Raw genomic sequence first — 21,708 nt, 5'->3', positions numbered from 1 at the left:
GCTCAAAACAAATTGGATAATGTTCACGTAGACCTAAGTGGGATTGTTAGGGGTTATGTCAATAATAACTACTTATATTACATCCTATTTACCGACGACTTGACTGGCATGCGCTTTGTTTACTTTCTGAAATCAAAAGATAAAACTTCAGTCTTTAATGCACTTCGTGCTTTCATCTCATTCGGAGAACGCCAGAGTGAGCGTAAAGTGAAGTGTTTTACTTTAGATCAAGGTTCCGAATTCTTTAACTCTCTATTTGTGCCTTACTGTAAGGAACAAGGAATCTGGCTTCATGAAACTGCTGCTTACACCCCTGAAGAAAACGGTGTCTCAGAACGATCAAACAAAACAATTACATATAAAGCAAGAGCATTACTTCAACACTCAAACTTACCACCTAGCTTTTGTTTTGAAGCGGTCAATACCACTGTATATCTTGATAACCGAACTGTATCTTCAGCTTACAACAAAGGTCTAATGACACCATTCGAAGGCTGGTATGGAAGAAAGCCATCCGTATCTCATATTCGTACATTTGGATGCGGGGTGGAGTATGTGATCAGGAAGAGTCAACGTGATGGAAAATTTTACCCTGTAACTCGAACTGCTGTATTACTTGGTTTTGCAACGGACAACTTCAACTATCGCCTCTACGATCTTGATTCAAAGAAGATTGTTACTTCCCACGATGTAAAATTCCGTGAAGACCTATTCCCTTTTAGAAAATCTATCAAATTTCAATATGATCATCTATTCTCAAGAAAAGAAATACAAGATCTTAAAGATTCAAATCCCGGATTAGAACCCACCATAAATCTTGATGACGATGACTATCCTCTTCTTCACAATAATCGGCCCGACACAAATCCAGTTATTACGTTGGAGTCTGAACCTCCAAATGATAATCCTGGTACGGTCATAGCGCCAGATTCGATCCCATCTGAAACAACCAAGGAGTCTGAACCTCCTTCGGAAGTTATACAAGATGAGGAACAAACTATCAACAATGAACCCACTGTTCGACGATCAACCAGAGACAGGAAAGCCCCTGAACGATTCACACCATCGACTCAGCATTCTTTTTGGGCTGATATTAATGCTTTCATTGCCGGAGAAGACGATGAACCTTACGCCTTTAGCACCATGCCAACTGTAAGACTTGTGAATGAGCCAAAGACTTACAAACAAGCTATAAAATCACCTGAAAAGGAAGAATGGATCAAAGCTATGAACAAAGAAATCAAATCGATCAATGACAGGAAAGTGTGGACTATTGTAAAACGGCCGAAAGACAGATCAGTTGTTGGTGGTCGTTGGGTTTTCCGCATCAAACCTAACCTTGATGGATCAATTGCGAAGTTCAAAGCACGTTATGTTGCAAAAGGTTTCTCCCAAGTTCCTGGTGTTGACTATCACGAAACGTATTCACCCACAGGAAAACCTGCATCACTACGTGCTCTTGTTGGTGTTTCTGCCCTAAACGGTTGGCCCATTCATTCGATGGATGCCATATGTGCTTTCCTAAACAACAAACTCGATTACGAAATCTACATGGAGCTCCCAGACAATCTAAAAGAATTATATGATGATGATATGGTTGCCTGTTTAGCAAGTACAATATATGGTCTTAAGCAATCTGCTAAATATTGGAGTGATGATGTCACTGAATTTCTACTATCAATTGGTTTTACTCAATCTGAAGCTGATGCGTGTGTCTTCGTACGAATTTCAATGAATGGAAGCAAATTTTCTGCTATGTATGTTCACGTGGACAACATGGCTATCACCGGAAATGAGATTGAAGACATCAAGAAGCTTATTGCAAATCGGTGGGAAATGGAGGATTTAGGTATCTCTCACTGTATTGTAGGTATTCAAATCAGCAGAACATCTCAATTCTCTTATGCAATTGGTCAACCAGCAATGATTGAAAGTGTATTAGAAAGGTTTGGGATGTCGTCGTGTAAACCAGCCAGTACCCCACTTCCAGCAGATCAAAAACTGACTCGAGCCAGCGACTTTGAAGCTCAGGATTTTTCTCGTCAAAACCTTCCCTACCGAAATGGCGTAGGATCACTCATGTACTTATCCCAATGTACTCGCCCCGACATAGCTTATGCGGTCGGCGTCTTATCCCAACACCTAGACCGGCCTTCGCGAGCACACTGGAACGCCCTTATTCATGTCTTACGTTATTTGAGAGGAACAACTCACTTATTTATTGAGTACAGTGCTGATGATAAAGGGCTATCCGGAAATCAATCTTGGGATTGTCCATATGGGTTCTCAGATGCAGACTGGGCTGGAAACAAGGATAACCGTTGATCAACTACCGGTTACATCTTCAAATTCCTAGGAGGGGCAATAAGTTGGAAGAGTCGCCTTCAACCCACAGTCGCATTATCCAGCACTGAGGCTGAATATCGTGCTACAACGGAGGCAGGCCAGGAGGCAACATGGCTTCAAAACTTGCTTAAATCTTTTGGATTCATGATCAATCAACCAACCCGCCTTCACTGTGACAATCTCGGAGCCATTCATCTAACTTCCAAGACGATATTCCATGCTCGAACCAAACATGTGGAGATCCAGTATCACTGGATCCAAGAGCTAGTCAAACGTGGAACCGTCGAACTGCAACATTGTCAATCTCATAAGATGATTGCAGATGTCCTAACAAAGCCATTGGGTAAAACTCCATTTCAGTGGTTACGAAAATCAATTGGCCTTCATCATCGCGAACCAACTTCATAAGGATCTTATTTTTTTTTCTTGCTTTATTTATTTCTATTTCTCTTCCCTTTCTTTTCTTCTTATTTTCTTATCTGATTTTTTTTATTAACAATCCAAAATCCTGATCTATTTCTAAGTTTGATGTGCTTGAGGGGGCGTGTCAGAATACAACCTAAATCATCAAACACATCAAACATCTTACAACACAATCACATTTACATACAATTATCACACCTAGTTTATGTTAACTTAACCTTAAACCTCCCTTTGTATCACATTTAAATAAGATCACTCACCCACGATCGCCACTTTTTCCTCATCAGTTCACTGAGGAACAAAGTGGCGTGTAAGTGGATTTCATAATCTAATTCATCAATCTGAATAGATCAATATTAATATCTTTCTCACTTCTCACTTTCACTCTTACTTTCAGACTTTGTTATTTTCTTTTCACCCTTAATAGGTGTGATCAATTCTTGTCTTCGGTGTTCAGAGCCGTAAAGACTGACGCCCGTTTACTGGCATCTTAAGGTTAGATACATCTGCTATATGAAATTAATAATCAGTTCACTGAGGAACAAAGTGGCGTACTTTGTTATTTTCTTTTCACCCTTAATAGGTGTGATCAATTCTTGTCTTCGGTGTTCAGAGCCGTAAAGACTGACGCCCGTTTACTGGCATCTTAAGGTGTGATCAATTCTTGTCTTTGGTGTTCAGAGCCGTAAAGACTGACGCCCGTTTACTGGCATCTTAAGATCACCATTCCGGTGACTCGAGTTTCTTTAGTTCTTCGCAGTGTTGTGGGTTGGCGGATTGTAGGCTGATACTACACGTATCTTGGGTAGTCGTCCATTGGGGATCTTGACTTTGAGTGCTGTAAGTAGCGCCGATTTGCTGGGAAGTAATGTAATTAGCCATGAGGGTATTCGTTTAGTCACATAAATACCTGTTCTCGGTTTTTCGTTGTAGTTTCTTGCTGTGTAATCGTAGGGCGTAAAGTCGTGCCACGCTGGGTGTGGTGGAAGTCGTAGTGTATGTGGATCAATCCACGGTTCCTGTAATAATAGGATCGCGTAGTTTTCGTTAGCTAGTATATTCAGTGTTATAAGTTTTCCGTTAAAGCAGTTTAGCTGAGCTATGGTCAGGTTTGGGTTTTCTGTGGGTTCAACAAAGTTGTCAGTCTCTATGTGTTCTGGTGCTACTATTGGGGGTAGTTGGGGGGGTAGAAGGGAAAGAAGGAAAATTTGAAAAGGGAATAGAACTTCTTGAATGATTCGTATTGGTGTTTCTTAACATGATTGTGATGTAAGTTGTTGCAGACTTTTTGATCTGATGGGGCAATTTGTGCTTGAGGCTGAGTGAGCATATTTCTTGTTGGTTCTGTCAATTTGGGTTTCTGGATGGAGTATTGCGTCTTGATTGATGCATCTGACACACTGAGGGCGGGCAGTCTGGGAGGTTTGGCACATTCTCGAGTCATGTTTGGCACCACAGTGTCTGCAAAGTAATTCATTTTTACATTGCATACTGATATGGCCTGGTTCTTGACAACGATAACATTGTACCCTACTTCTCTTACATGCTCTAACCCTCAAGCTGTTGCCTTCAAAATATACCGAGCCACGAACCATTTTGTTTGTCAGTTCTTTATCGAGAAAATTTATTAAGATAGAGCCACTTCTCTGTTCTGGATACGGTTTGCTCAGCCATCTGATAGAGTGGATCATGTCATTCGGGATTGGATTCTGTTCGGACAGCAAGTGTTTGATTTCGTCTACTCTTGTGTAATATTCAATTGGGACCGAATTGATTACTGCTGGGAAGACGGCTGGAGATGTGATCAATTCTGGATCAGCTAGCGTCGTCCAAAGTGTCCTATTCTCGAGTAACCAGGTAGCCTCAGCTCGGGTTGCTGTAAAAAGCTTGATGCTCCCTGAGGGCAAGCTAGCCGCCCCTTTGACTTCGATCTTTTTGCCTGCAATCTTGACTTCGAGTTGAGCTAGTGCCATGTTGACGCGATTGACGATCTCAGTTGCTTTGATGCCTTCAAAAGGTTTCTTTCCTTCTAAACACCTTATGACAACTTGACTTGGCCTGAATGCATTGATGATCTGGTTTGACAGTGGTTGTGGCGGAGCTCGGTTTGAGGTGATCTTCAAGCCTTCAGCTGCTGTAGATGCCCACGATTTTGGTTTAGCCGGGAGACCATTTACGTTAGGTTGGGGAGCCGATTGTACTTGTTGTGCGTCTATCAGGGCTTTAAGTTGCTGTTCAAGTCTCTCCAAGCGTGTCGTCGGTTCGTTTGACCCTTGTAGACGCGTTTCTAGTGCACTGAGTCGCAACGCCGTATCCTGCATCGTGATTATTAGGGCCGACATGATCTGGGCCAGGTTTGCCGGTACTACAACATCTCCGTTCTCGAGCTTGTTGTTCACGGTCAGGTACTTCCAGAGTTCGTTCATGGACAGGTTCTCTAGTCGTTGTACGGGTTCTGCAGCAGTAGATGAGGTCATGTCCGTGTCTAGGTCGCCGGTGGCCATCGTGTTCGTTCGCGTGTTTGCCGCGTCCGGTCGTGCTCGTTTTGGGTCGAATCGAATATCACGGGTAAGAGGAGGTGGATCAGGTGGCATTGAGGGATTCTGAGAGCGATAAAGGGAGTTATGATTGTTTGAAGATGATAAGATGGTGGTAGGATGGTGTCTGGACGAAAAAAGGAAACATGATTGCGCAGTCACTGCGCAAAAGTTGACTGTAGTGGTACGAAGTCAGAATTCCCCCCATCTTATCCTTCATCTCCACATAAAGTACTTCATTTACGGGATACAAACTAGAAACCCGAATTTGTTCCGGGTTTCCCAATTCGGACTTTTTGGCTGTGTTTGCGCAAACTGGGAAACTGGGAGAACGTGGGAAAGTTCCAAACACAGCCAAAAACAAAAACTGGGAAACTGGGAAAAAAACCCAGTTTTAACTTTGTATCCCGTAATTCCAATTATCTTTCCAAAGTCATGAAACATCCCCACCAATTTCAAAAAGATCATCAAAACATTCAAAAGTAAGAGAAAACTGATCAATGATATGAAAGAATGGTTACAAGTACTCTGCTTTTGAACAAGATTTAGATCATCTTCTCCACATGAAGATCTTGTATTTGTGAAAATGTTTCAAAGAATTTAAAGGAGTTCAACATAATTTCAAAGAAATTGGATTATTTCACAATGTTTGATCAATTTATGACGCTAGGTACTAATAATGCTAGGCCCCTCAGAGATAGATTTGAAAGAATGTCCTTTTGCCAAAAGCAATGTAAGATTGAATAGTGTTCCAAACATCCACAATTGTGGTCTCTCTGATATACTCAAAGATCCATGTCACATTGTATATGTATGTATGGACCAGGAGTCAAAAAACAGCATTTTTCCTCAGTAGCTTGCATCCACAGAGAGGTTGATGACAGTACATCAATTCTTTAGAAAAAACTCATAGACTCAGGGGAGGTTCAATCTTTTTCTTGGCTCTCAAAGAAATGTACTGAAATATATGACCTCAGCTTGGGATAGTCCAACTTGAAAACTTCGGAACCTGCCTTGATACACCAAAGCTATCTTCAATAGTGGTGAATTGGGCTTCTGGAATGCATTCCAAGAAAAATGCGACCGTGATATCTTATCATTTTGAATTCCTCCTAAGCCAACTTTAGGCGCATATAAATTTTGTAGAACTTGAAATCTCCCTTAGACATGACTTTGTGATATAGGGTAGATCACTTTAACAGTGATTCATATGGATAGCTCTCAAGACAAGGAGATTTGGATATTGTGCCTTCGACGATTCTGGAATACCAGCTTGGACAAACCACTGATACTACTATCAAAATTTAGCTATGCACTAAACTCCCTAGTACAACTCTTGTGCTAGCGCATAGAGTGCAGTGAGTATCTGGACCTTTGATAGCATGATAATTTAACATGGCCTAAAGCCTGAGGCAAGTGGGCGCGGTTCTAGATGGATGTGTATCATCATTCTAAGCTTCATCTCGTCGGTGTAGATCAAGTCGATGGGACCCAAATAGCTGCATCAAGAATCTCTATCAAGTGCCTTCTTAACCCAATAGCTACATACATAATTTGTGCGAATGAAAGTCATGATATGCTCAATTCCTTTCGTCTAGAGTTTTAGAGTAATTTCGTCATTCATCATGATCCGGGTAGTTAAGATCGCCGGAAATTCTCAAAAATTCTTTCACTCGATGTGTGATCAAGATGGCATTTATGTATTCATGTTTCGACCAACATATCCTCAAAGAATCTGTAAAGAAAGTGATCCGCGTAAACTGCTAAATAGAAGTGGACGCCAGTGGCCCTTCACATTTTTATATCATCCAAATTCTTAAATGGAAGAACACGGCTGAAGTTTTTCCGAGTGAAATCAAGTCACGAGCTTCTTAGTGATGCTTGAAAAAAAACAATCATACGGTTGCAATGTGGGGATGTGAGTGTTCCACTTTTTCCTTATCAAATGACTCAAAAATGCCTCATGGAGACCAGGTTCGATAAATCGGGAGGATAAATCTTTCCTGGTTTGCATTGACTTTTCCATTAATAGAGAGCTGCTTCAAAGAACGGTCATCAAGCTTGCAAGGATATCTTATAACTGCTTAAAGTAGTTTGTTAAATATCACTTCTAGTTTGCTTTCATGTTGACTACAGATCTCTTGAATAAATGGGGTTGTTACCTATCTGAATGAAACCATGAACAGAGTAATTGTTTGGGGTCTCGCATCCTCAAATGATGAGCTATGATAGCCGTAAACGCATACAATGAAGCATATCTTACAAAGTCAAATCAAGCAACTTATGCAAGAAGCCCAACCTTCATTGAGGTTTTGAGGAGCCAAGTTTATCAGGAATCGATTGGACATGTGTGTACAGATTTTGAATGCCCAAAGGTCCATTCCAAAACCACGATCGACAAAATACCGAAACCATCAATGTCCATCACTGCAGCTTGAAGCTCATCAGACCCCCGATGCTGTTGAGTGAGTTCAGCCTTATGCTTTACAAATTACAACATATGCAGGATGATGGTCGAATCAAAATGTCTTCATCAATCTTATCAGACCATTCACTTTCTCTCATCCAGACCTTCGAGTGAAGACAAGAATGAGTGAAGAGCGGGCTGATTGCTTCGGCCGCTGTGAGAAATGAGGAGAAATGTACACTTATTACACGTACAGATGAGATATGACGTACTATACCAATATCCAATTCTAAACCCTTCCACCCATCTCTGTCTTTTATCCATATCTAAATTTTAAACTACTAATTTCTGATCAAAAATTCATCACGGACTGATTCGAAATAACAAGCTGAGTGATATGAATGTCTTTTAATTCACCTATCTTTCGCCGAACAATTTAATTTGGTGAGGTTCTCATCCTTAAAAGCTCATTCCCAATATCGATTCTCAATTCAAAACCATTCTTTTACTCTCGACCATCATCTTCAGTGGTGGCGCTTCATGAGGTTGTGATCCCATCAACTTAAGCTGAGGACGCGAACTTGCTCAACGGTCGAACAAATCAATCCAAACGCGAACTGGTTTATAGCTGTTGACCTTATTTCCTTCAAACGAGCAACATTTACGACTTATCGATTCAATCTTCATCTCAATCACTCTGTAGTTCATACACTGCAAAGGTTACACTCATCCTCTGACTTTTGGTCTGCTTCATGACTTTCTCTTACTTTAAACTTCAATTTCTTAATCTTTCATCTTTAGTTTGGCTTGAGTAAAGTCGTCATCACACACTCAATTTTAGTTGATTGTTTGTTCACTTAGTCTTTCGTGAGCCCCCCTCCCCAGATTTCCAAACTACTCGTTTATATTACATCAGCCTACCCTACCCCATCGACCCTTTATCCATCCGAATTTACGCGAGCTGAAAAGTGTTTGAACTCACTCATCTTCACTCAACCTCCGAATCACTCCTTATCTTCCAACGATCCTTTGACCACCAGCCAGTCCACTTCTTGACCCTAATCTAATCGAGCTCCCTGCTTTGTCTAATCTACAATCGAGTCTTGAGTCTGACAAAATCCCAAATTCAAATTAATTCAGTTTTTTCCATACTTGGTTTGAAATCTTGTACTGTAACAATTGCTCAGATTATAGCTCTTGTGTCAGCTCTTTTTTTCGTTTTGATCGTTTTTTTTTCTCTTTGGCCACCACACGTTTTTGCATTCCTTCTCCTCTACAAAACTCACCCTTCTGTTGGTCAAGCTGTTCATCTGACCATGTTTATTGATCTTCATTTCTTCAAACAGTGTCGTCTCTTGTCTCGAATCTCGGTTTTTGTCTTTTGTACTTGACTTTTTAGTTTTCTCATCTCTTCCTTTCAATGGACTCGAACATCAAGCAAGAATATCCTTATCGTCCACCCAACGAACACGATGAATCTGCCCCTCCTAAACGAAGACCTCGTCATCGGCTCAGTTGTGCAGAATGTCGAAGATTGAAGCTCAAATGTCGGTTTCCAGATCATCCTATTTCATGTAATCCTATGGATTTCGAATCTTCAAATATATCCATCTATCTTTATATTCAATTCGACCAAAATATTCCCTTATCCTTCTCATATGTATCTTTTGCTTGGGTTTATCATTCTCAAATTTTATGATCTTCCACTTCCGATGCATAATCAGGTGACCGAGTTTGGCCGTGCGGTTCATGTACGAAGCGGTTAGTCACCTGCATTGTCTCATTTCAAACAAACAAACAATCCTTTCATTCCTCTCCTGGTGCATCTATTGACTTGATTTATCTAGTGGTTGTGCTCGCATTTGCCCTGAAGGTACCCTACAAGCCAAAGTTCGATCCAAAGACACTTCTGTTCTATTGGCGAAGATTTCAGAATTGGAGAACCTTTTACACCAAAAGGATCAGCTTCTTCTTGCTCAGGAATCTCATCAAGCTCAACAGCTGCCGCATAGGCAGATTGAACAATCCTCCAGTTCACAGTTTTTGAATTCGACCGATTTTTTACCTGCTCTTCCAGGTATATTTTCTAATGGGTCATCCAACAATCAAGATAATGCTCTTCCATCATTGATAGATGTTATGGGAACTCTCAATCTCAGTGGAGATGGGAGAGCAAGATATCTTGGCTTGTGAGCTATCCGAACTCAATTATTTCTAAAACTCGGCAATTTGTCTAATCCTCTTTGTCTTTATCAGGAGCGCAAGCAGCGCTTATCTCGATGAGGTATGCCAAAATTGCACCTTGTGCCAGCACACCATTCTATCCTTGTGATTCTAATTTTATCTTGGTGTACTCCAAAACTTGTTTCCCCCACAGGATTGCTCGGATTCGGAATCAGTATCTTCCACTCCTGGCACCTCGGAAGAACCAGATGAGTCTTCAGGATTCGGAGGTCCTCGGCCCGGCTCTGCTTTGTTTACGCGACCACCTGGTCACCGCTTCGATATAAAGCACCTCAAGTCATTCTTGCCCGATAAGTCAGGCGCCGAACGTCTTGGTGTGAGTATCATGTTGAAATACCTTACTTTGAAGTACGCCACTGAAACTCGTCGGTCTCCTGCTTGTTTGTGGGGAAAACGTGTCTGTCCTCTTAGGACGCGTATTACAATTTTGTGTCACATTTGTATGCATTGTTGAATCGCAGCGAGTTGACCAGTTTGATCGAAGAAGTTTATGGAGACCAGGGTGACGAATTATGTTTGACTAGATTAGCCTTACTTTACGCAATTTTGTACGTTCACCAATTCTCATTCTAAGTTGATGAGCTCCCGACTTATTCCGTGTTTACCGGACTGCTAGTGCCCTTGGTGTCCTTTTTGATCCAGGAGTTCAGGCATTCAATTCTGAAGCTCGTCAATGGCATGAGGCTTGCGAAACGTGTCTCATGTCAACCGACTTCCTCACCAATCCGACTCTTTCAGCTATTCAGGTACTTGTCAGATCTTATCATTCAAGCAAACCTTCTATCTTGAACTGATTTGAGCACCGCTCTTCCCTTTTCGAATGTTTTCGTGTTTCAGAGTCTTCATATGATGGGCATCTATTTGCTCAACACCCGTATTGATGCTGCTGAGACATTATGGCCTATTCTTGGCATTGCAATGAGGCTGTGCCAATCAATGGGACTTCATCGAGGTAAGTCTTATCGTCGAATGACGCAATCCATTCAGTCACATCCACCCAATTGGGCGCCCGATCCTTTATCCTTCGTTCCTTTTGCTCAATTTTCTGACACTTGCGTGTTACAGATGGGTCTAACTGGGGCCTGGAGTCTTCCGAATTGGATCAACGTCGTCGCACGTTCCATGAGATCTTATCATTAGATCGACTGCAAAGTTTAGTCCTTGGACGACCTTATGCCATAAGGTGAATCCCATCCCTAATTTAGAGCCCCGACCCTTGAGTTTCTGGCTAACACCGGAATATTTGCCCGAAACAGTGACAAGCATTATGACACTCATGTTCCTGAGCAGGAAGATAACCACAATGATGAACAGGACAACGGGCCTAAATTAAGTTTTTGGACTCACAAATGGCGATTCTCTTCTTGCATTGGAAGAGTGGTTGACGACGTCTTCAGCGTTGCCGCTCCTTCATTGGCCGTGATCAATCGACTTGACCAAGAGATCCGCAAGTTTGATGGGGGCTTACCAGCTTCCATCAGGTGTAGTGTTATACCCTTCATCTCCAACGGTCCTTCGTTGGATATACCTTTCCCAGATGCCAACTTTCGTTGTGACGGCACGTCTAGCTTGCAGCTTATCATGCAACAGGTCAGTCGCTGAATCCCGCTCAATGCCCTTCGGCTTCCCTGAACTATAGACTCACTCTCGATCATCCGTCTTCTCAATTCTAGCACTGTATGGCAGTTTTGGAGAACCAGACGCTTCTGTTCCTTCATCGTCGAGCGTTCGCTTTGGCTCTCTCTGATTCTCCCTCAGAGCCTCTCCATTCATCGTTTGCTACAAGCGTCATTTCGGTCATCGTAGAGTCATCTCGAAACCTGATCACGATCGCCAAGGCTGCTCAAGATATCTACCCGGACGTCGCGAATCGATGGTGGTATCTCTTCTTTCATGCTTACAGCGGCGCGACATGTGTTGCATCTCTTTTGATCACCTCTCCCAATTCTCTCTTGACTAAACATGCCTGGGCGACTTTGAGGGCGACACTCTCTGTCTTTGAGACTGCTGCCACTCACACACCTCTTTGTCGTGATTTACTTACTCGACTGAATCGACTCAATAGCCATGCTTTGTCAGCCCTCAATGCTTACAAGTCTGGTCAACCGCTACCTAAACCGAGGCGACTATCAAACTTGTCTTCTACTCGACGCTCTCTCCGACCTCTCAGTTTGGGTAGTGGTCAGGATGAAGGCTCCACACCTTTGGCTCATTACCTTGAATCTTATGGAGCTTCTGCTTCTCGAAGCGATAGTGGAGTGGACGACTTGCCTTGTGATTTGGGAGCCTCAACGAGACTGACTAGAAAGAGTCGCCGACAATCAATCTCCACCTCTTCAGCCGCATCCGGACGTGTTCCCTCGGCGAGCTCTTCTAGTCGATCACGAGGCACTTCGTTTGGATCGGCTACCACAAATGATCGATCACCGAATGGCAGCCATAGCTTGACTCAACATGCGATCAACAACCTCGGTTGTCATAATCTCCCAAATCATAATAATGGACCAAATGGCACACTCGCTGCATCTTTCAATAGCCGATCGTGGGGCCTCGTTTCTTCACCAAACGAGTTTGATGATGAAGAATGTCCTTCACTCAATAACCCAGGTTATTGGGAAAATTTGAGTATCGAACCTGATAGTCAAGCCTATAATCCGATGTTTACAGTGCCACATTCTCAACCCACCCATTCAGGTTACTTTGGTCTCAACGAACCTTTCCATCCTCCTATGGCTCTTCCCAGTAATGAATTGTCATTGACCAGCCCGAATGGAGTCGCCAATGCTTATAGTACGATCTTTGGTCCTTCGTATGAGAGTCCTAGGCTTCAACCTTTACCTCCTTCGACCACTACTAGTCCTCCACTATTGAATCTTTCGAGCTTGAGTAGGAACACCAGTCTCAATCAGAACACAGGTGTAGATGGAAACCCAAGTAGTAGTAACGCGCCAGGGAATGATTCTATGACGAGTCCTACTGGCACTCAGTTTGATCTCTTGGATACCTTTTTAACTTGGCAAGGCTATGATCAATGAAGAAAGTCGCTTCGATCAGTGCTTTTGTTATCGAAAATATAAATGGATACTCTTATTTTACATCTCTTTACTTGTTGCCATTTTCTTATTTTTTATAGATTGATATCATTCGAGTTTAGTTCACTATGACCAAAAGATGATTAGAGAGGACAAAAGAAGAGGAGGATATGTTAAAGACACGTATATACAACATATATACAAACTGAGAATCTTTATCTTTAGGGACTGATATCCAATTTGAAAATCCACAAAAAACTCGAGAAAAAACTCGTTTTTTTCATCATATCCCTCTTTTCTGAATGTTTTTTCTTTCATTCTCGTCTCTTCTTTTGTACTTGCCTTTCGTGGGTTTCTTTTCCTCTGACCTCTATCTATTTGATTTGATTTGAGTCCATTCTATCCTTTTGCTCATTTAAAGTTGGAAAATACGAAGACAGTTTTTCTTTTTTTACTTTTCTCATCAACTTTCTTTATCATTGATTATATCAAAAGAGAAAGAAAGTCTATCAATTACCACTTTTTTTTGTTTCTTTCTTGATTTCTTTTTCTTCTTTCTCAAAAGTAGTCAAGTTTTTCAGAGTGAAGAAGTTTATAGAGGTTGTAAGAATCCAAAGTCGAAAGGTGTTTGTTATGTGTTTTTCATCTTTTCTGTGTGTGTGTGTGCATGCGCTGTGTTGTGTGTTGAAAAAAAATGTGTTGTTGTTTTGCATATTAGGATTGGTTGTTTTTTTGTGGAATGTGTGTGTCGTCACTTGTGTGTGTGTTTGTTTGTTTGTTTGTTTGTGTAGGAAGTCAACTTTTTGAGAAGGGAATATGAATTCACTTTTGATGATACCTTTTTTTGGTTTGAAGATTTGTGAATGAGTTGAATCTCTGGGTGTAGGATTGGCCATTGAGTTGGTTGCAAAATGAGGTTGTGAAATGACTGATGATGAGAAATGAAAGGAAACCTTCAAACTTAGGCCCCGGTTGGTATAGCTTACAAAAACGGGGAGAAATGTATTATTTTTTGAAAATAATCCATTTTACATTTTTTCAAAAAAAGTTGTTTGTTATTGCTTTTGCCCCTCATTTCAAAAGCCATTAGCCGTGTTCAAACCAAACCTGGTTGACACAAAAACCCAGTACACTCAGTTGCGTTTTTGGTGATAACTTTGTTTATCTAGTGACAGCCCTTGACACCTTCCAGCCAAAAAGTTGACCGGGTGTACCGGGTTTTTGTGCAACCGGGTTTGGTTTGAACACGGCTATTTTATAGTCGATAATCCATTATTTTTGATCATTTTGAAAGCTGCTCTAGACCATCTTTCAAGTTTCAATAATCCATTATTACCTGGAGGAAGCCTCAAAACTCGGGGCTCTGTCGCATCAAGACTCAAGACCACTTCCCTAACTTAACTAAGTCCCACAGTCAGACACTTGGGAGCACCAGAGGATTGCCGGAGATTGGGAATGGGATGGGAATGGGAATGGAAGTACAAATGAATAGGCGTACAGAATATACCCAACTCCCAATCCGGCAAGGCTACTGTCTTATTGACCTGCATATGTATTTCATCTTGTCTCTTGTCATGACTGGGTTGGTCAATGATGCTGGTCACTTTTTCAAGCCCTCATTATTGTTGATAGAGAGCAAGTTTTGATCAATGCATTTACTTGGTCATAAGAGTATTGCTAGATACCTCCCCCTCCCTCCCCATCATTCCTGGATAGAGTTCAAGATTGCACATTCTCAGTGTCATTTTTTTGGTGAAGAATTAGTTTATTTCCAAATTGAAATCATCTGAAGAAATCATAAGACGTTCATACATAGGATATTTGATCAGAGTAGAAAGTTATGATTGGTCGAGATCATTGATTGCACACTGCATTACTGTACTCAAAATGCATTAAAGACATAGACAAACTACGGTTTCTGTGTATGCCGATGGGACAAATGTTTACAAAGAAGACGGTTGTATACTTCTCAGCTTAAACCACTAGACTGACACGTGGCGGTGAGCTCAGGTTTGTACAGCCCATTCCCAATCCCGCGAATCCCACCCTCCGGCAGTCCTCTGGTTCTCTGGGACACTTCTTCCTTGCAAGCTTGGGTGTCTGGTGAGGGACTTAGGACTAATTGGGCTTCCCTGCTGGTCGAGCAGGACTGCTTAAATTTGAGTTTGGTGTGGAGACTTTTTCACCACCTCAAAAAGTCCCACTTCCACTCAATCAACCCCTGTTTGATTTTTAACTGGAGATACTTCAAGAAATTCTCAACACATCTGTCTATTCAGAATTCCCTTAACTTTTTCTGAGCATCCACAAAAAAGAACAGATGTTTTTGGAATCTGAAATTTGGTTGGTGGCAGTGACTGTATTTTCAAAATGAAATTTATAATCAAACACGATCCTCTTTCAATGCAAGAGGACTGCCATTTGATCCAACAGCTGTGGTCAAAGATGAAAGGTGTACATTTCATTCTCCAGAAGATTTTGGTCTCCTCAGAAAATCTGTAGCATTCAAACTACAAAAGATAGGCAGCTGTAGAGCTGAACGGGGGTTTTGGGTTCCTGCTCAACCACCAAAAGTATGCAATTAGTGGCAATTCCCTACCCAGGGCACCAAGCTTGCAAGGTTGAGAGAGCCCTGCAGTAGATTTGGACTTGTGTTAAGTTAGACCACTTCCGATCAAAATCTCGCCGACTACAAACAAATCTTTCTCCATCACACAAGCAACTTCAAACGTTCAGACTATCAACTCTACTCTGATTTGTACTTCAATTGTTGTAACTTGACTTTGATCTTTGCTAACAACTGTGATCCTTACAAGTTCAACTTTCATTTTTGATCTTCATAATCATTGATTTGCCTTTTGTCTTTCATTCAATTACTGGTGATAATAGAATCAACATCACTTGTTTCTTGGTGAGCATATAGACCAAGGGGTCCAGACTTGGACCGAGTGATTTTGCTATTGATCATCTCCATTGAACCATCAATTTGATGATTCTATCGAGTCATCAATGAATCAATAGCCAAGTTCAGTTGATCTCTTAGATGTCCAAAACCAAATCAACCGATCAAGAAATGACATATTTTGATTCATATGTGGTCTTGTTTGGTGAAATACCAAACAAGACTGAACACCATCAATTGTTTTTTGCTTTGAAAATTGAATTGCAGATCTGAAAATTGGCTTCATAAAATAATGGATTATACACTGCATAATCTATTAATTTCTAATGTATGTGTAATAGCTGAAAGCTGTACCAAACGGGGCCTTAAGCTGAAGCATCTTCATTGTAAGTCATGTTGGCCTCCTCCTCCTCCCCTCCTTCCACTGTTTGAGGTTTGATTAGAGTTTTCTTTTCATGATTCACTTCATGATCATCCATGAGGCCTGTGCTTGATGGCTCCAGCCAGGCTGAAGGAAGGGATGAGAACCAGATATCAGTTTGAGTTCAGGATGGAGTTGAGAGAAAAAGACAGACACACCGGTACTTGATCCATCCACCATTGGATCATCTTGATGATTGTCTCTGTCAAGTCAACTCATTGAATTCAGTCTCATCACATGGTCCATCAGGTCTTTCTGGAGTGGATTGTGCTGATAATCTGATGATTTCTGGAGGTAGACAATCTTATTGTAAGGTGATTTTTTTTCTATGACAGTGATGTTGGATTGAAAGATATCTAGATCCCTCATGGAGGCTTTACAATGCTTGAATCATTCAGTGAGATGATCCCATTCAGGGTTATTGCCAGCATAACAAGCCGTTGTTCCACTATGTTTTGTTTTATCCAAATGATGGAGTATGAGCTGGGCTGTATCAAAATTGAAACACGGTTTCTCTGCTTGAGGTCCAAGCGTGGCACCATCTTCCGCCACTCCCCTCTGCATAGCATGAAAGGAAATTGTCTGTTTGAGCCCAGAGAGCTTTGCGATGTGGCGTAGAGATTTGGAAACCTCAAGGGCCGTTGCAGGCTGTCCCATAAGAATACCACTGCGACAATTCAACTTGCAGATCACAGGGGCAGTTGGATGCTTCCACTTCACTGTGAGGTTTGATTGTCGTTGAGCGTGCTGGAAAACGCCATCGAGGATGTCTCTGATGACCAGACTGTGTCTCAGAGTATGTATCAAGATCCAGTGGACGGGACAGATCATGGGACATTGGAGCTGTGGTTGAACAAAATGAATCAAGCCTTCCGTCTGCCCATCTTTATTGCCCTTGTCAAAAGCCACCTCAATAAAACATCCTAGCACATCCTCCATTCTGGCAGCTCCACTGGAATTGGGTTTCATGAAGATTTCAATATGTTGATATTGCATTAGGCTGTTATTCTGATACCCTTGACTAAGGCCAACAGCACCGGCCCGGCATCCAGTTGCAAGAGCGAGAGAGACCGTAAGCAATCTTGATATTTCTGTGTCCCAATTTGAACATCCAGTGTAAGCCAGTTTGGTGAGTGTTGCTGTGTTCATGTGCTGGACAGCCGTGATAGTGACCTTACGGCGGGGATAATACATTCCCTTACTAAGAGCACCCCAATCCTCTGCGTCTTGGATTGCTGAAGACAAGGTTTTTTGATCGACACAGTCCATGACATAACCCTTATGATGGTCCAATGCATATTGCACAAGGTTTACAAATTTAGAGCTGATAGTTTGGGTAGAAATTACTGCTTTTCCATGGTTGTGTGGACGGCAGAGACCATCAGTATAGTTCTTTTCAGGACTGCCAATCATATCTGAGAGATAATCTAGGTAGTCATCAATTGTTGGTGGTGTTTCCTCGATGATGATGTTCTTGTCTTTTTTCATATGTTCCCTGTATTGATTAAAGGACTTCCATTGAGCCCTCTTATTTTTTTTGACTTGCAAGTGTTCCAGTAACATGGTCCTCCGCTAAGAATTTTATGGCAGTGGGGTTACGTTTTCCATTAAGTCCCTTGAGCCAAACTTCAGTTTTGGTCTCTGCCCGATGTTGTGCCATCACTAGTTGGATAGAAGTCAGTCAGGATCAATCAAATAGTACTTTGAATTTATATATATGAAGAAAGCGTCGCTGGATAAGACAATAGTGTGTCTCAACTTACATGAAGAGAAGTAGCACTCGATGAAGACAACACTGGTGGGTTGAAAACCTAAAGGAAAGGCGACTAGGCTATTGGATAGGAAACGTATTGCTAGAAGAAAACCTGAAGGGTATGCCAAGTGATGGTTGTCAAAAATTTATTGGTATTGATGGTCTCAGGCTGTTGACCATGATGATTAGGCAATCAAATGATTGACATTATTAACCACTTCTTGACGAAAGATCAGGTAAGCAAATGTTCACCAATGGAGCTTTTACAAGATAACTGACCAGGGGTCCCATATTAACTCAAGAAGAAAGTTGGTAAATCAATAGGGATACCAACTTGCATACTTTGCAGAAAATCATAAAAATCTGCATCTAGTTCACAAGATGCGTTGTGAAGTTGAAGTTCACAAAATGTGTTTTTGTGAAGTTTTTGTGAACTTGAAGTTCACAACACATTTTGTGAACTTGAAGTTCATGTGAACTACATACATAGATGATTTGTGAACAAACAAGATATTCATTTGCCAAGTGAAAATTCCGCTTGGCCCTGTTGCATCACGGTCTTGGCCTTTGGCTACCATCATTGATCTCCCAGTGATTGATATGTATTCAGTTTCCACCTTTGAAATACTACATATACCAGAGGCTTGCTGATGCTATTCCCAATAATGTGAAGACCAACTCATCAGAGTGCCACAAGTTATTTAACAGTCAAATGGTCCGTCAAGGGTGATTTGGACAGAAGGACTGTAATAGAGATTCTTATCAAGAATGCTATCCTTTCAAGTTTCAAACATTGCCATCTGTGTAGTTTCATGTTCATCAATGTCAGCCCTGAGTACATATACATGTACCCAAAACTAACTTGCAATAAAGCATTATCATATACAAACCTAATTACATATACATATGGCCAATAGACAGTATGTAACATGTAATAAAACACGTAAAAATATTAATTACATATACATGTACACTTAAAACCACATGTAGTATGTTATAAAACATCATTAACACCTCATAACTCAGTGTCAAGAGTTAAAATGCTTTGGTTTCAAATGCTTATACTACATAATATACAGTGTGTATATGTAATTAAGCATAATTAATAATGATCATAGCAATCATTAACAACAAACCCTAAACCAATGTTGTGATACAAACAAATACCACTACAGTTAGGTTTAGAGAGGAGAGTATATAATCCCCTCCTCTCTCAGCATTCAAGAAAATCCCCCAAGCAATTTATTACACACATCTTTTAAATAACCCTTTAAAGTTCAATTGAAGTACATAATCAAAAGTCTTATAATAATAAGACTAGTGATTCACTTCATATCTTTAAAGCAGCTTCCTGACTAAAAGATAAAGTAATCTCTTTCTTCCCCTTTCTGGATCCTCTACTTTCCCGAAGTAGAACATTTCTAGGTTAGTGACCTTCCAATTAACTTCAAGGTTAGTTACCTCTTGAACAACTACAGGTTAGTGACCTATATCAACTCATAGGTTGGTGTACCTTCTGAACAACCGTAGGTTAGTGACCTATATCAAATCTCAGGTTGGTGTACCTTCTGAATAACCATAAGTTGGTGACTTTGTAACAACCAGACTAGTGACCTTCACCTCACTCTTTAATCTGTTACTTTAAAGATTAAAGGAGGGCCTTGGATCCAGCCTTTGTACTTTATAATAATTATTAATTATAAATCAAACCTCCTTTTAAGGAGTCATCTAACTGTAGTCTGTCTGGATTTATCCAAACAGACTATCAGTCTCTTTTACTTTCTTTCTTTTCTTTATTTCATTTTGTAAATACTACACATTTGAAATAAAGAATCAAATTTCATTACTACACTACCCATTTTCCAACTTTAGTGAGCATAGAGCACTCTCAAGTAAGGTTCTAACTATAGAACCTTCACTGGGACTTTGGCACGATCTCACGGTGGTTAATAACCACAGAAAGCTATCTAGAACTCGGGATTGATTTCCAGTTCAAGAGCTAGCTCCAGTCAGGGTTTGTCAGGAGAAGGAAACCCAGCCATCAGACAACAATCACAATAAGAGAAAAGAAACAAGAAAGAATCAAAGTAGACACATACCTAGCTCCGGTCAGGGTTCGTGAGGAGAAAGGGGAACCCAACCAGGAGCTAGATAACTAGCTATACTGTATGTTGTAATCTATGTAAACCCATAGGTATGTATCCTTACACCCTCACAATCAAATTAACCACAATTTGAAAACAATTGTAGATGATATTCAAAAGGTTTGATTGAAATCAAGGCTTTAACCAACAGTATGGTAAAAATTGAACTCTCATGTGATTCCTTTTTATCAAGACCCTCACCATTCTGCACAGTTTTGGTTTACATATGAGGTGATTTCCTTTGGGTTTTCAAAGGAAATCAAAACAGTCAAAAGATATCTGAGAATGCTCAGAATAGTTTAGCTTAAGCTGAGCCATAGACAAAACCAGGTGAAGAGGATACAAATTTATTTTTCAACCTGTTTCATACTAATATTCCGAGGCCTATCCATTTGTATAGTTTATAGCGTATCTTGCGTATTGTGACCCAAATGCAATCGAGTGCCGACTCCCCATTGCCTTCAGGCTGGGTCAAAACATATGACTTTGAAAGCTTTTGAAGGGATTTCATTGCTAATATGAGCTAGGTAATTGAATATCTGCTGATTGTACATCCGCCGGAATATCTCATATTTCAATCATAAACATATATTCATTCAGATTTCGTACTTTCCCAGTAGCACATTTGACCTTGTTTGTAGCCTTGGAGAGCAGTACAAGTGTTTCATCTGAACTTCCTTAGTTGCATCATCATGATAGAGTCTAAGTTGAATGAGCTAGGTCTCCTTGGATTATCACAAAATAACCATGGTGCTTTTCAACGCAAGCTGGGTATTCAAGAGTGCTGCTCTACTTTTTTGTAGGCAAAATAAAACAGGTGTGTCCAAGTAATCAAACTTCTTGTTGCATATAGACTGGGTCTGATGAAGTTTTTCAATCACCGTATACTGGGGGAATCTACAAAATCCGCCACAGTGGTCACCACTTCACCACAAACTTGCTCATCCTATATGGACAGTAAAACAAGGCCATTTTAGTATCAATGAAAGATACGTGTGTTTCTGCAAAGAAGATTGCGACAAGAAAATAACAAAATTGACCTGAGCAAGCCAACGATCCGCATTTTTCATCAACTTTTGTTGTATGATTTCCTCTACTTTTGGTACATCATTGCTCCAACCTCTAGCAAAGAAACACATTTTTTCTCTTGAAGAATAGGCATTGAGATGAGCACCCAAGTTTTCAATTTGATGGTACTTTTCTGAGCTTGGCAAATGGTTATTTGACATTTACATCTTTTAGGCTGTTATTTACATCTTTAAGCTGACATACAGATGTAGAAGATCACATACATGCAAGTCTATCATTTTTGTCTGAGATCAGGGATATCACATCTGGCTCTGGTAAACCTGCAAAACTTTGAGCCCATTCTTCATTTCTTGCTTGCCTACTTGCCTTGGCTAATTTTGCAAAAACCTCCGCATTTGGGCAATATATACCATCCCAACCATCTGCACATTGATTGTGTAGAGTATACCATTCCGAATTAGGGTGAGGTA

At 40.9% G+C, this 21,708-nt stretch overlaps 4 protein-coding genes across 4 annotated transcripts; 1 reads left to right on the top strand and 3 right to left on the bottom strand.

The window, feature by feature from the left end:
• Window positions 1–9,133: 9,133 nt before the first annotated feature.
• MELLADRAFT_104422 (uncharacterized protein) lies at window positions 9,134–12,992 on the top strand (the record flags this gene model as incomplete). The annotated part of the gene is made up of 11 exons (XM_007407550.1): window positions 9,134–9,260; window positions 9,438–9,474; window positions 9,561–9,902; window positions 9,970–9,997; window positions 10,091–10,273; window positions 10,369–10,505; window positions 10,574–10,703; window positions 10,795–10,909; window positions 11,023–11,140; window positions 11,214–11,547; window positions 11,631–12,992. The coding sequence occupies 11 exons, from the start codon at window positions 9,134–9,136 to the stop codon at window positions 12,990–12,992; spliced, it is 2,913 nt and encodes a 970-aa protein (XP_007407612.1).
• A 148-nt stretch (window positions 12,993–13,140) lies between these two features.
• On the bottom strand, window positions 13,141–13,841 carry MELLADRAFT_71299 (uncharacterized protein; the record flags this gene model as incomplete). The annotated part of the gene is made up of 1 exon (XM_007407424.1): window positions 13,141–13,841. The coding sequence occupies one exon, from the start codon at window positions 13,700–13,702 to the stop codon at window positions 13,499–13,501; it is 204 nt and encodes a 67-aa protein (XP_007407486.1).
• Window positions 13,842–16,702: 2,861 nt separating this feature from the next.
• On the bottom strand, window positions 16,703–17,800 carry MELLADRAFT_96395 (uncharacterized protein; the record flags this gene model as incomplete). Its single annotated transcript, XM_007407423.1, has 1 exon — window positions 16,703–17,800. The coding sequence occupies one exon, from the start codon at window positions 17,798–17,800 to the stop codon at window positions 16,703–16,705; it is 1,098 nt and encodes a 365-aa protein (XP_007407485.1).
• Window positions 17,801–21,086: 3,286 nt separating this feature from the next.
• On the bottom strand, window positions 21,087–21,438 carry MELLADRAFT_96394 (uncharacterized protein; the record flags this gene model as incomplete). Its single annotated transcript, XM_007407422.1, has 2 exons — window positions 21,087–21,155; window positions 21,250–21,438. 2 exons carry the CDS (start codon window positions 21,436–21,438, stop codon window positions 21,087–21,089), a joined length of 258 nt encoding a protein of 85 aa, XP_007407484.1.
• Window positions 21,439–21,708: the final 270 nt, after the last annotated feature.

Source organism: Melampsora larici-populina, assembly GCF_000204055.1.
Source record: "Melampsora larici-populina 98AG31 unplaced genomic scaffold MELLAscaffold_9, whole genome shotgun sequence".
Lineage (NCBI taxonomy): Eukaryota > Fungi > Basidiomycota > Pucciniomycetes > Pucciniales > Melampsoraceae > Melampsora > Melampsora laricis-populina.
This window is presented reverse-complemented; position numbering and strand designations above follow the sequence as displayed.